Genomic DNA, 14,864 nt, shown 5'->3' with positions numbered 1-14,864 from the left:
AACCAAGTTTTAATATTAGGTCCATATAGGTGTATTGATAGTATAAAACACTGGGTAGGAACTGAATGGGGAAGACAGATTAATTGCCCTCAGGGGAGCACGGACATCCAGCCACAACTGAATACATCTTGTTGCTGTTTCTGCTGTAGAGGCACATCTGATAAGAATAAGCGATCTGTGTTCTGTCTGTCCCTGAACACTTTAATCACAGGGACACAGTATCTGAAGCACTGCGCCTTTGCTCTGTAATTGTTTGGGATGTTTTTTCATTTTGACATGAAAGCCCCACCTTAGAAGTCAAAGGGAGGGTGGGGGAGGGTAAAATCAGGAACACTCAAAAGAAGTCGCTGGTTCTCATTTGCACACATTTCTGCTGTTAGAATTTGATGCTGACAGGTCGAGAAGGAAAAAAAAAAAGGTTTTTAAGGAAAAGAGAAACATACTTTGATGTTAAGAAAGGCCGGGGAGGAGAGGGAGAGGGCGAAAGGGGGTGATGGAGAAAGAGAGCAAAGCAAGAAAGGGGTGCCCAAGGCTAAGAATCCCAGAATAAAGAACATTCATGGGAACCACCCTCTGAGCCCTGCGAAGGATATGTGTGTATGTGTTAGCAACACAGCCCAGCAGAAGGTATTCAATCTAATAGGACTTGTGAGTTATATATATAATTATGGTAACATCAAAAAGTTTCTCAAAGCTAGCACAAGCCTCCCCCCCTCCCCAAATCAGTATTCTTTATACTATGCAAAGTTAATTTTTCTTTCATAAGATACAACACAAGGCCACAGTAGACAAGTTCTACCAATCAAAAGGAACAGGGCTTGTCATGGTGACAACTACGGGAATCCTGTCTCTACACGACTCCTCAAATGTGCTCCAAGTTCTGTGTCAGATGTTATAATAACATCAAGGTCTGCTGCGTTTTAAAATCTATATTTGGGGTTGTGTAGTTAACTAGGATACAGGTATCCTTTGAAGTATTCCTATTTATCACAAAACCTGGAAAATATAGTTCATTTTATATACTGATGTCTTAGTCATGTTTCTATTGTTGCAATCAACACACACAAACACCCTAAATGACAAAAGCCTAACATAGCAGAGTACACTATAGCTAGCACTATCTCTACATTTTTCATCTGACCTGTACCTTCAAAGACATTATTTCATCATATTAACACCAATCTGCCTATCTGTCCATTTCCCATTTAAAAGTTGGGTCAATATGCTTGAATGCAATGCAGCTGTGAGAAATGACCCTCACATCTCTTGAATTCCACCCAAATGTGCTTTTCTTCTGCTTAGAAGAAGAAAAGAAGGCAAGTCCTATACATGACAGATGCTGATTATGTGTGATCTGGAGTTCACTGATGCCTGAAAGTCATTCCCACTGAAATGGGAAGCATTTCAAAGCCTTATGGATCAGGTTCAATGTTTATAAGTTCATCTGAGTCCTAATGTGAAATCTGAGCATTGATAACGGAGGCAAAACATTAAATTTCCTAAGAACCAAAACGAAATCTTAGTGTGCAAATCTTTATGAAGGAAGAAAGCCATAAACACAAAACACACAGCGGTGCACACACACACACACACACACACACACACCCCACATCCAAGTCTTCCACCCCTACATCAACACCTACTCTATACATCTATAACACGAGAAAAAACTTTCAATATCCAGGATGTCATGTGTGGCAGCATTGAGAAAGCTGGAATAATTCTCAATGCTTTAAATATGGAAAGTATTTCTTTCGGAATATTCTTCAGCTTATTTTGAAGAAAGCTATCATTCTTCCTACTGGGCTGTAGCAGATCTTTCTTCCCATTTATGAAACCCAGGAGGGGAGACTTCCATTTCATTCAGGCCACAGAGCTGTGGTGAACACAATGCCACAGGTGAATGTGGAAATATTACATTTGGGATCTGGTACAAGTTTTATCCTAACACATAGAGCTCACTGATGGCCTGCTAAGTGATATATTAAGCATATTCCACAGCCTGATCATATATGAGCCGCCACATATGAAAATTATCAGCCAATTTTACTATTACCGTGAAATAAAATTGCCCACTGCCCAGATGAACTCTGCCCATTTAAATTGACTTTAACAGCTGTGATCCTCATCCCTCCCTTGACAAGTCAGTGACCCCTCTATGATAACTTCTCTTTGAATGTTTGTCTGTCCTACTGTTAATGTCAGTGCTCCAACCCTGTTTTACCAAACAAGGAAAGGAATTCTGGTTTTTCCATTTCTACTGTACACAACTCATAATATTGAAGGGAGAAGAATTATATCTTGTCCAGTTTTTTATTTTATTTTATTTTTGCTCTTCTGCTGGAAATTATGCCCTTTAAGTGTAGTTTGGGTTTACGCATTGAGTGTGTTTTATCTGTCAGATGGCTATTATTAAAACATATTCGGAGGCAAAACTCTAATAATAAAGGTTCGCAATAAAATAATGCTCACTATTTTTAGAACTTCTTTTTTAATGCCAGCTATGATGCTAGACACGTGATGTATTTTATCACAATCATTAACATCATCCCTTAGAGATCGTAATCTGAGAGACCTGGACATAAAAGCTGGACATGGAACATTCTACTCCTTGATGTCTGCCCCTGCTCTCTCTGCCTCCTAACCTCCACGCAAATCATTCTCACCTTAGACCAGTCACCTACTCGCCACACGTAGCACTTGGAGTAGTCCTCACAGTCCTCGGCCTCCCTGGGTCTGGTGGAGAGGACACACTTTTTTCTCGGGTTAGTGCATCTCACGGTGCGATGCCGCACACCTTTGCCACACTTCACTGAGCACTGGAAGATAATATGAAAGGGTTGAGGAGAGTTGGTACAGGCTATGGATTAAGGCATGCTCAATAACGGTTTCTGTCATTTCTCTTATAATTAGAAGGGCTACTAGGGATTGAACAGAACAGGTCTATCGTTTCACATCATATAAAATATGTTGAATTTAGGTACATGGATAATTTTCTGCATGTCTACATGAGGGTGGGCTTTGTGCATGATTCATGCAGTTGTGTTTGTGGGGCTCCACGCACGTACACACCTAAATTGCTCTGGAGAAGTCACTGAATGTATGCGGTAAGTGTCATATATAATTATGTTAAGATATGTGCAACAATAATACGAGTTTATCACTGTGGATCTGCATGGAAAACACATGTATATAGCACACTATAAGCTTGCAAGACTGTGTAGTATAGTGAGCTCACCCTGGTCTACAATGTAGCTCTATCCCTTCTGAAGGGGTTTTGAGTGACTTAATTCCTCTAATTTATACTGCTCATACATATAAAATGGTAAATATTTCATTTTCTTGCGCTTGTAAGAATGTATACATTATTACTATATAAACTTCAAATATGAAGTAAAATCTCATTGCTTGTAATGAATGCTAAATGTTAATTTTCTTTACTTTTTAGATGTTCAGAGATATTCAAGGGATATCAAATACACACTTGAGTGTGTGCCTCACCAGCAGTACTCATGGCGTAGACATGAGAAAAATCATAAGTCTAGAATGTCCCTGGAATGATCTATAAGGTGTATGAATATCTTCACATTTTTAATTTAAACAAAAATAGCTCTTTTCCTTTTGTATCGGCAAAATTAATAGTTCTCCGTATCAACCGTCATGTGTAGTGATTGGGAACACGACACAGGATATGTAGAAGGGAAGGGTCATGAAGGAAAAGCAGATGACATGGAGTAAGGACCGCACCTCCGACCACACTCCGGCCTCCCACACCGTCATGCAGTCCTGACCCTCACAGCGTTGCGCAGTTGCGGGCTTTGGCCCTAGGCAGTCCCTCTCCCAGGCTCTAATCAGGGTTCCATTTTCCAGCTGCTGGGTACAGGCCACTTGTCTACTCTGGACTCCTTTTCCACAGGTTCGTGAACATGTGGTCCATTCTGTCATCATCCACCTAAAGGGAAAACAAAGGTCATGGGAGGTAAATTAAAAGATGTCTGCTTACCACATACCCAACACTCTTAGAGTTAGCTGAAAGTTCATTTATATTAAATTTAATTACCCTGTAATCACCTTGTGCATTTCCCTGAATGTTCCATAATTCTTATCTCTTTTACATTCTTAATGCTCAAAGTCTTTAAATGTTGCCATTCCTAATATGCTAATGCTAACTTGTCTGTTAACACATTCTATACAGAATAAGCATAGATATAAAATGTTTTGGAACTGTTTCTTCTTTGTATTATGAATATTCACAAAACCCAAATGTACTGAGAACTACAGTTATTATGGCCACTTACAGAAAAGCAAATTGAATCATACAGAGATTCAGTAAGAACCTCCCAGCTAGAGATGTATACGCTTGAGCCTAGACACTGGCTAGCTCTGACATGAACACAGACATATGGGTTTATTAACATGATCTCGTTTTAGTTAATTTTTTGGACTCTAATATATTGCTTTCAGATTTACTGATTTAATCACCTCACCAACACACACACACATTTAAACAATGATTAGGGTAGTAATACATAATTACTGTTACCTCTAATGATTTGGGGCATATCACAATGGCATTAGCTTGACTATCTACCCAAATTTAACTTCAGGACAGAAGCAGGTCCTACGTTAGGAACAGTCTCCCTTCCCATTGTACTGTATTTACCAAGATCCTTGCAATGGAGAAGAGCGATGTGCCCATATGTTGAGATTAAGTGAGGAGAATCGCCAAGGAATTGACACAGCATGAAGCTACCTTGTGAAGCCCACTGAGATATAAAGGTGGTGACAGATAGTCTGTCTGAGAGTTGAGACAGTTCCACAGGGACTATAAGGACAATATCAATGGCATGAACATGTGAGACTAAAGGAGGGTTCACATGCCATGCACAATAGAGTGGATAGAGTCATATTGGTTGTACTACTCAGAAGGCCTGGGATTTAAAACACACAGATTATTTATATGGCTATTGCAAGCCTAAGAATAGGAGTGCATTGGGGACCCACATGATGAAAGGAAATAACCAACCCATATCAAGTTTCTGTGACCTCCTATGAGTTCCTTGACATCCGTCTTTCCCTCCCTCCAAACAACAAACAAATAAATAAAAATATCCTGTCTAACATTTGGGGTTAACTAAAACTGTATGGTGCAAAGCCACCAGAAAGGGGGCTAGTGTACTATATAACACATATTTTGATATATATTTTAAATAATTGATCTTTAAACTATACATGCATCTTCATCTTCTACTTGTTTCTAAAACAAACCACATTAAGATTTTTACTCAGGCTATTTCTTCAGATGGATTTCTCTGCCTGGATCCTGACCAGGCTGCAGACAACTTCCTCTTGGAATGCTCTTCTCGATGGCCTACTCGGCCATCATTGGGAAGAAAGGCCCCTTGGTCTTGCAAACTCTATATGCCCCAGTACAGGGGAACGCCAGGGCCAAGAAGTGGGAGTGAGTGAGTAGGGGAGCAGAACGGGGGAGGGTATAGGGGACTTTTGGGATAGCATTTGAAATGTAAATGAAGAAAATATTTAATAAAATTTTTTTAAAAAAAAGAATAAATAAAAAGCCATTTTAAATTAAAAAACAAACAAAGAATGCTCTTCTTCCCACTCGCAGGCTGGGGCATTTCCATAGCTATGCCACCTGGCTTGTGGCAACCCACAGGATTGCCTGGCTAGAGGTTCCCCAGTTCCCTAAAGAATGGAGTCCTCTTTTTTTTTTTTTTTTTTGGTATGTACATAAATTTCTCAATGGCACAAGTCAAGACAAGTTCCTCTTAGAGTGTTTTTGCTTCCTACTCACAGGCTGGGGCATCTCCACAGCTCTGCCACCTGGCTTGTGGCAACTCATGGAACTGCTTGTCTAGAGGTTTCTCTGGCTTCCTGATGGACTCACTCTTCTCCTTTTTGCACATATGTAAATTGCCCACAGGCACAGATCGTATTCTAGTTAGTCGTTTGCATTAAGTAACTTTCCACTAATAGCTTTTCATTAAACATTTCTAGAAATGAAATTTAGGTTTCTAGGTTCTACAGGAATACTTATCAATTGTATCAAAGCTAACCAATCCCAAATTTTTCCGGTAATGACCCACATTTTGAAGCATTATATTCTCTTATAGTCCAGTGTACATCTGCAAAGATGGTTTAATTTTAGCAATCTATGTGTTTTTATTTCTGAGAACAAAAAAGAAGAAAGTACGCTAACACTTTTCTTCTACTGGAGTCCCTCAGTTGATTTTGCCTAAAGTGAATAATTGGCCATCAAATTTGGCTTGGTTTCTGCTTTTTATTGCTGTAAATATTCTGGAAATAATCACAACTTAAATTCTTCTTTTAGTGTCTTTTCCCTCAGCTTTTAAAGCCTGAAGATATAGATGAAAGGAGTCCATGTGATTGATGTCTTGGAACTTCATAGTTTTACAACAAACTTGATTCTCGCATGCTCAATAGAAGGATGGATGCTATCTTTTCACTCATTGATAATTCCTCAAAAGAAAGATGCAAACTATAAATTTTCTAACAGGATAAGGGCATTCTCTGTGTTTTAGAGTCCATCTACATAGTAATGACCTCATTTGTAAGACATAACAGAGATATTTAGTCATTAGATATTTATTTAGTCATTTAACTATTTTCTTTATTGATATAATTACATCATTTCCCCTTCCACGATCTCTCACATTTCAAACTCATAGCCTCTTATTTCATTAACTATTATTACATACATATATGCATATACATGTTTTCTCTACTGTATATTTTGTATTTGGCACATAAGATGACACAGGCTACTAGGTGACATTTTTGCTGTAGATGTATGTGAAGATTTAGACTATTGTCAGAGTAACAGGAAGTAGAATCAGCCTGGAAACGAAATTCTGGGCATGCCTGTGAGAGATTATTGAGATTAGGTTAACTGAGATAGGAAAAGCCACATTCTATGTGGGCAGCACCACTTCCAGAACAGAGATCTTGGGCTTCAGAAACGGGAGAAAGTGAGCTGAGTATTAGTATCCATCACTCCACTACCATACTGTGGCCACAATGTAACCAACTGCTTCAAGTTCTTGCTGTTCTGACCACCCCATCCTGATGGACAGTACCCTCAAACTCTTAGCCAAATAGCCCACTGTTCCTTAACTTGCTTTCTGTTTGCTTCACATTTACTTATGTTGCACATGTGAGTGCAAGTGTGTGTGTGTGTGTGTGTGGATACATAGATATATGCTTTCCATATCACACATGTGCAGGTGGGAGTCAATTTTCCCTTTCCACTGTGTGGGACTCAGGAAATGAACTCAGATGGTCAGGCTTGGTGGCAAGCCTCTTCATCCACTAAGCTATCTCACTGCCCCCCTGAAGGTACTTGGGATGTATAGTGTGAATGAAACTAGAACGGTTTCTGGGGAGACATAAGAGAAACCATGGAAAAAAAAGGAGGGACGTGCTCTATGAGCAGGTCTTGGAAAGATGCCCTGTGATGACTGCCATGTGATTTATCTTATGTGCCTAGACCTTTAAAGGTTCCCCAATTGCTTGTCAAGTGGCCCTATAAGAATTCTTAGCTGCTAGAACTGCTTGACCCTGTGATCTTCAGCGTTGGTTGCCTCTTGGATTTCTGGGAACAGGATTGGAGATAGAAAAGCCAGCTGAGGCTTGTGGTGGGGAGGGGCTAGCAGAGTGAGAGGAGAAGGCAGTTAGTGAAGACATTGTTAGGAGACGGTTGAGCCAGGAGAAGCTGTGCTGAGCAGATAGGCTAAAATGATTGTTATAGTTTGGAGCTGTTCCCTGGGAGAAGGGACTGTTTAAGCAGTCTGTTGGGGAACTAAAGGAGAAACAGTGGGTAGAGGCTGGGTTGGAAACTGGGAGGAAGCTGGCAGGAAGTTCCCAAGACTGGTTACTGTTCCAAAAGAGCTAGCCACTTGACTGGTGAGCCTCACCAGCTGCCTCTGTTCACTCCTTGCTCTCTTCATTGTCATGGCTTCCTGTTTAAAGACACTGCCTCCCTTTCTCATGGAAGGAAGATAATTTTCCCTAACAAAAACCACTTCTGCTCTGCTGCAAAATTTTCTCTTGAAGTTGCTATGAATAAATGATTCGTTTAGCCTGTCTTCATTAAGGCTTCCTCCCCCAAGGTGGCTGACTGCCTCAATTGATAAACAAATGCTGAGCAGCACAGGCTTCTAAGAGCACAGGAGGAAGAAAGCAGGATGTCCTAGGCCTGTGATTGTAAGCATGTTCCAGATCTCGGATGCAGCAGAAAAAGCTACTGCGTGCAAACAGTATATGTGAGGTAAAATACAGTGTTTTAATGTTAAGAGTATCTCATAAAATAAATTAGCATTTCATAGCTGGATATGGTGGTGCATGCCTTTAATCCCAATACCTGGGAGGCAGAGATAGTGAGAGCTCTGAGTCTGAGGCCAAACTGGTCTACAGAAGGAGTTCCAGGACAGTTACATAGAGAAAACTTGTCTTGGAAAACAAAATATTAATAGTAAAAACAACAACAATGGAGATGAAAATTATCCAAAATCATTATAGGGTGCATACTAATGTACTTCTGAAAACACTATCCCTTTATTATTTTAAAGTATATAACTATGTAGAGGTTAGGGCTGTCACTAGAGAAGGGGGGAAATTAAGAATCAGACCTCAGTAATTTACAAACACTGAATTCACAGCAAAAACAAGGCTTGAAACCATTAACACTATAAAGGAAGAAAAGATTCCCTAAACATTTTCAGTTTTTCCAACATGGACCAAACTCACTAATTAGGGCCTAACAATTTTGTTTTGCAACACAGTGGGGAACAGGGATCATATAGAGGGGACAGAAATGAAGGCTAGGGGTGAACAATCACCTGGATGACAGTAATTTCCAATTTAAATGCCAACGTGAAATTGGCTTAACTAGGGGTTTTGTTCCTTCAATCACATAGCTTCCCCCCCCCATGATTTCTTTCATGGTGGGAAGTTATGGGGCAGATTAGCTGTACAGGGTGACAAGGCTCTACATTCTTGGCATGCCTGAGTCTTAGGGTGTGCAAAGTCTCCCGAATTTCATTTCCAAAGCTGTTATGAAGGGGAATCAATTCTCTTGACTTTTGGAGAATGCTCAACTCAGTCTAATGCATGCAGTCTCTACAATCCTGAGCGTCAGATAAGTCAAGTGTTCTTTCACCAGGCTAGAGGAAGCACCTTTCTATTTTTATCAGACCATCTCTAAACATGGTAGAGCTTGAGACATTGGACTGTCTCACTTAAATACACCAATCCTTTTCAGGAGAAATTATTTGAGTTTTCAGGCTCCACTAAGGAAGCCATACCAAGTACCCATACAGCAAAATTATACCCAGGTCTGTACTTTTCTATCTGCTTCCATTTCTACGTCCTAAGTCAGGGCTCATCTTCTTCTCTACTTGTAACTGTCACCATTGCTATTTTGTTCCCTGCTCATGTGTCTTGACTGTCCTGTTACCCAGTCCTCACTGAAGAACCCATCAGGAACTGGGCTGTCTTCAAAATTTTAGGAGAATTGAGTAAGTGGCTGCCAGGCCCAGAAGGGACCCCATGTCTCCCATTGTCTGGCTGGGGCTGAATCTGCCCAGGCTTGACACTTCCTTTTGTCCAAATTCTAGCATATCATCTCAGAGAAAGCTGAAGCAAATAGCTAGATTAGCCACAATTAATTAAACAACAAGTTTGAAGAGGTGACTCAACTCACAAGTCCTTCTTAAACTTAATAGGTAATTGCTCTTTGTCTTTACACTCTTAAAGATGTTACCCACAGATCGTAACCCTACTCTCTCAGATTTGCTTACTGAAATGTTCATACTTGGGTACATGGTTCTTTGTGAGGTTCTAAAGGAAAGGTGATTTTCATACTAAACTGTGTTAGGTCTAATGCAAAGCCATGCCTAGAGTATGGTTACCTTGTTTGACAGGGTTGTTCATTGCACTTTCGAATCTGTGGCTCTGGTTTGGTCAAGTCCTTGCATTTCTTGTTGTCCACGAGGCTGATATTCTTGCTCATGATTTTTGTGCAGGACACCATTGTCTTCCTCTCTCCTGCAAAAGGCAGATGGACATATACTGTGACATCATTCCAGGCTTTTGTGAAATGGATATTGTCATAAAATTAAACTAATTTGGGGTCATGTCAATGAATATGACACTGCTTTAGAGTTACATAGCAAAATGTGCCTCTGGGATTAAGAATTTTTCCTTCAAGGGTAAACAGCAGTTGGTATGTTACAGGGAGATGTTGGAAGGATAAGTTAACAAGATGTTGATTGAAGATGCATCTTTTAGCAGTAAGTGGTCAGATGTTCTGTGTGTATAGAACATTCTGATACTGTTCTCCACGATGAGAATTCCCCAAAGCACACAAACAGGTACATGGACATCTAAAGATTTCATTGCTATCCGTAGCAGTATTCTATAGCAAGGGACAGAAAGTACTGTTTTTTTCCGAGTGTACCTGATGGTTTCATTCATAATGCTTCTGACAACAGCCCTAAGAATTCTAGAAACAACTACCACTTTCCTTTGATAAAACTCATGAGCTTATTATAATAAAAACTTTTAACAGTAAGACTATTTGTATTTTGTGTTCATTTTTCGTAGAGACACTGATTGATAGTGTCAGTGTCATTGTTAAAAGTCTAGTGTGTTCAAATTTCTTTTTCTCAGTATCGTTCTTATAAATAATTTCCATGTAGGAGATTTAATGGTACATTTATTATTGATTAATGTTATCAGCAACAAACGGTAAAGCCAGAGAGTCGTTTGATAAAATGTTGTCTGCACACAAAAGGACTAAATTACTGGAAGTATAATTTATAGCAAACCCAGTTCATGAATCATCACGTCGATACTAAAAGTCGAGCTTGTAAAGAGCTTATGATAAGACAAAAGTGTTCCTATTATATCAAGTAAAATGGAAAATAAAATCACATTTCACTACCGAAGAAAATGCTAAAGAAAATTGTGATTATATTTTAGTGCAGGTTTTGTTTCGATTTGTTTCTGTTTTTGTTTTTGTTTTGTTTTTGTTTGTTTATGACATGTCTTAGAACCAAAGTAGAAGGGTAATTTCAAAACTGAAAATCAAGACAATGATATCCCTAAAACATTATTTTTCTGTCAAGCATATTCTAAAATATTTTAAAGGCACACGCATCTGAATGCTGAGAGCTCCACTCCAGTTTGAAGCTGCAGGCTTGGTTCCCTCCTTACTACCTGGAGCCAGATATGGAGGGCAGTGGCTGCAAACTGGGGGGGGGGGGGGGGTGTAGTGAAATGGTGGTGGCCTGACTGGAAGATTGTGGGGCATCCCACCCCTTCTACTTTTCCCTTCCCCTCTTCTTTGACTTATTTTCCTCATATACAAAGGCTTGTTGATAACTCATCCCTCTCTTAAAACTGTCATTCCATGTCCACTCAAACTTTCTTTCTTTAATCCATCCACTGAAGTAAAGCCTGAGGCAAGGCAGGCAGTCCTGCCTCCACACACAACCTCCAAGCATTACAAGATGGCGTGCTTTTGGTGCTTTGCTGTGCTTGTTACTCTAAATGGTTTTTCATATAAAATAGAACTTTGTAATGCAATGATTTGTTAAGATAATATAAGACATTCCTTCAAACATGAGTAGGTGTTTCACAGCTCTAAAGCAAAGAAAACATCTAATTCACAAGTGCATTTTAAGTTGTTTGAAAGTGGTTAAGAACACTGGCTATTCTTAGAGATGGCTCAGGGTTTGATTTCCAACATTGATTCACATAGCAGCTCAGAACCATCTGTTTCAGAGCATCCAATGACCTCTTCCTGGCCTCTGTGGCACCAGGCTGGCATATGTTGCACAGACAGATATATAGGCAGGATACCCCACACATATAAAATAAAAACAAACATATCTAAACATTTTAAAATTAAGAGGACTGGTATCAATTGGGTAACCTATCTCAGGGCTTGTCCCTGGAGCCAACCTATTGTCTCTCTCTGAGATGCCTTTGTTCACCTGTCGCTCCTAAGAAATTTCTCCCATCTACACTGTGATATCAATGTTGTCATTATACAGGTCTTGGCTAGGCAACAATATTGTTGAGAATTTCAAGGATGCAGCTTCTGTGTCATGTCCAGAAGACACAATCTCAACAGTTGGCATCCTGGTTCTCCAACTCTTAATTCTCTCCACCTCTTCCAGGATGAGCCTTCGGTATGGGATTTCATTATAGATATTTCAACTAAGGTTGAAAATTCAACAGCTATTTTCTGCATCATTTATTTTTCTGCTGTAATGAAATATTCTGACCAAAACAACTTATGGTGACAGTGTTTATTTTGTCCTATAGCTCCAGAAGGATCTCAGTACTTTATGGTGGGGAGGTATGATAACAAGGTGACTATGCCATCACATCTTCCATCACAAATACAAAGCAGAATGTGAACTAAACTCTCAAAGCCTACCCCTATTTACACACTTCCTCCAACAAGGCTCCATCTTCTAAAGGTTCTAAAGGCCCTAGACATTGCCACGAGTTGAAAACCCAATGTACAAATATCTGGGTCTTCGAGGATTACATTTCATTTCTAACCTGAACACCTGCTCTCTGTGTTTTGACCAGTTGTACATCTCTGTAATAATCCTCCTCTTCAAATGAGTTCTTTTTTATTTTTCTTTAGTTATGAGGGCTATACTTATCCATGAGTATATGGAAAAGTATTTGGAATGCATTTAGAAGTTATATTGGCTTAGAAAATGGGCAATAATATGTTCTCTAAGATCTGTGACTTCTTCAGTCAAGGATAATTGGTTCTGGTCACAGTACCACCAAGGAATTCCTTCCCATTGAGAAGGAGCTTTGTTCAATGAGTTAGATGTTGCCTATCCCAACGATGAAGTGCTAGGTTGCCCCACTGGGGGAATGTCGGTATGATAGCCATTAGGTATGAACTGTAAGATTTAAAACCAGGTAAAACTATCAATTGCCTTTCCCCTTGACAGTTGCATAGCACCTTCAAATAGTATAAGAGCCAGTCCCCAGGAAGAGGTTTCCGGATCAATTATACCTTGATTTTTCAAAGCCTTGACCAAAATGTATGGCACTTAGATTTTCAAGTGTGTATGTGTGTGTGTGTGTGTGTGTGTGTGTGTGTGTGTAGAATATGTACATGCACAAAATATTTTGTGTTATCTATAAGAAAGCCTACAAAAAAGTGTTTTCTTATTGCTTTTTTTTTCTTATTGCTTTTTAAATATCCTTACTGACATCTGTCTATCCTTCCGTCCTCTCCTTCTGCATTACCTCCCTCCTTTCCCCACAGCCAAGGTGGCTCCACCATTTTCCACTCCTTCCTCCATAGTACCAGAAATGTAGTTTTTATAAAGCACAGGATAAAAGCTTTTATCAGTGAGTATGTACTACCCTTATGTCTTTATCTTCCTTTCCTTCACTCTACACACACACACACACACACACACACACACACACAGTGTTATATTCCAAATTGTCAAAAAGTTTTGCTAGCATTATTTTTAGATAGTATTCATCTTATAAAATTACTTAAGAATTTCCTTCTTTTTTGTTTTGGTATTTTGTAATAATAGATATTTATAAACTTGATTAATAAACATGACATTAATAAAATTAATATAATGAAGTAAATTTAGCTTCAGTTAATATGTTAAACGACAGTTTAAGATAACTATAATAAAAACTTAACTGTATGACACAATACATTTTTCTTTTCTCCACTTATTACTATGTGTTTAATTCTACACAACTCAATTAGGAGAGGAACCATCAAACACTGAAAGGTGATACTGCCCAGGGATGCTACTTGCTCTGCCTTCTGAGCCTGTAAATATGCCATTACTTCTCCTTGTTCTGTTGAAGATAATTGCTGCGCATTTGTTTTTAATGTTCTGTGCTTTGAACCCATGCTCATTTAATTCATGAGTATGCTGAAAGATGACAAAGTCCTTTCTGGCAATAAAGCCAGCAAAGCAAAGTTAGAGATGATTCCATTCTTGAAATGATGTCCCTATACTTTATGAACTGAAAATGGAAATGATATTCAAAAGTCCAGAAATATTTTGGCATAGAAATAAAAATGTGCTCTATTAACATAGAGATTATTATTATTAACTGTTGAGTGAACAGTGGCACTCCATCCAGGGAAGATTTGCACACATAATACAGACCCCATGAGAGCTACACGCAGTGGTGACATTTTATAAAACCAGCCAGGGGAAATGAAGATACAGATGGCTATGGTGTTATCGAAATGTGTATATTCAAGCATCTTTCTGAATCCAAAGAAGTTCTGAATGGCCAATGAAGAAACACTATCTTATGCCAGGAAGGGCTATATGAAGACTCCAAGCTACCCTCAAAAGCAATGTGAGGAAGAGAAAACCTTGAATTTAGATGTTCTAGACTCTAATCCTGACCACCCCTACGTGGATATGTGACACTGAAATATCACTATTCTCTATGCACTCCAGTTTCTCACACTAGAAAATTAACTCACTTTGAAGAAAACTTCACATTCCCGCTGACTCGGAAACTCAGACTCCATAGTGAATCTCTATTGCTTGATGTTTAGAAATCGATAACCACAAAATATTTCCTAAGGCCCACAGAAGAAACCATCAACCTCAAACAATTTGCTTTTCAAGCTAAAGAATTACCCATTGTATTTAATTAGTTTTGATGCAGCTTTCATTAGACCACAACAGCAGAGAAAAGGAAAATGAATATTCTGCAGTGGGCAAGTCCTTTGCTGTCTAGATTTTTTCCTCTCCTCTCCTCTCCTCTCCTCTCCTCTCCTCTCCTCTCCT

The 14,864-nt window shown here is 39.2% G+C and overlaps 1 protein-coding gene across 1 annotated transcript in view; it reads right to left on the bottom strand.

Moving 5' to 3' along the window:
- Adamts19 (ADAM metallopeptidase with thrombospondin type 1 motif 19) overlaps positions 1-14,864 on the bottom strand; it is a 195,127-nt gene that overhangs the window by 18,705 nt on the left and 161,558 nt on the right. Inside the window, exons 19-21 of the mRNA XM_021150815.1 lie at positions 9,951-10,086; positions 3,748-3,952; positions 2,667-2,819 (exon numbers count right to left, since the gene is read on the bottom strand). Coding sequence (XP_021006474.1) covers positions 2,667-2,819; positions 3,748-3,952; positions 9,951-10,086 — 494 coding nt within the window. The remainder of the gene's footprint in view (positions 1-2,666; positions 2,820-3,747; positions 3,953-9,950; positions 10,087-14,864) is intronic.

This window comes from Mus caroli, chromosome 18 (genome assembly GCF_900094665.2).
Source record: "Mus caroli chromosome 18, CAROLI_EIJ_v1.1, whole genome shotgun sequence".
Classification (NCBI taxonomy): domain Eukaryota; kingdom Metazoa; phylum Chordata; class Mammalia; order Rodentia; family Muridae; genus Mus; species Mus caroli.
Note: the sequence above shows the minus strand (reverse complement) of the source record. Positions and strands in the feature narration are given on the sequence as shown.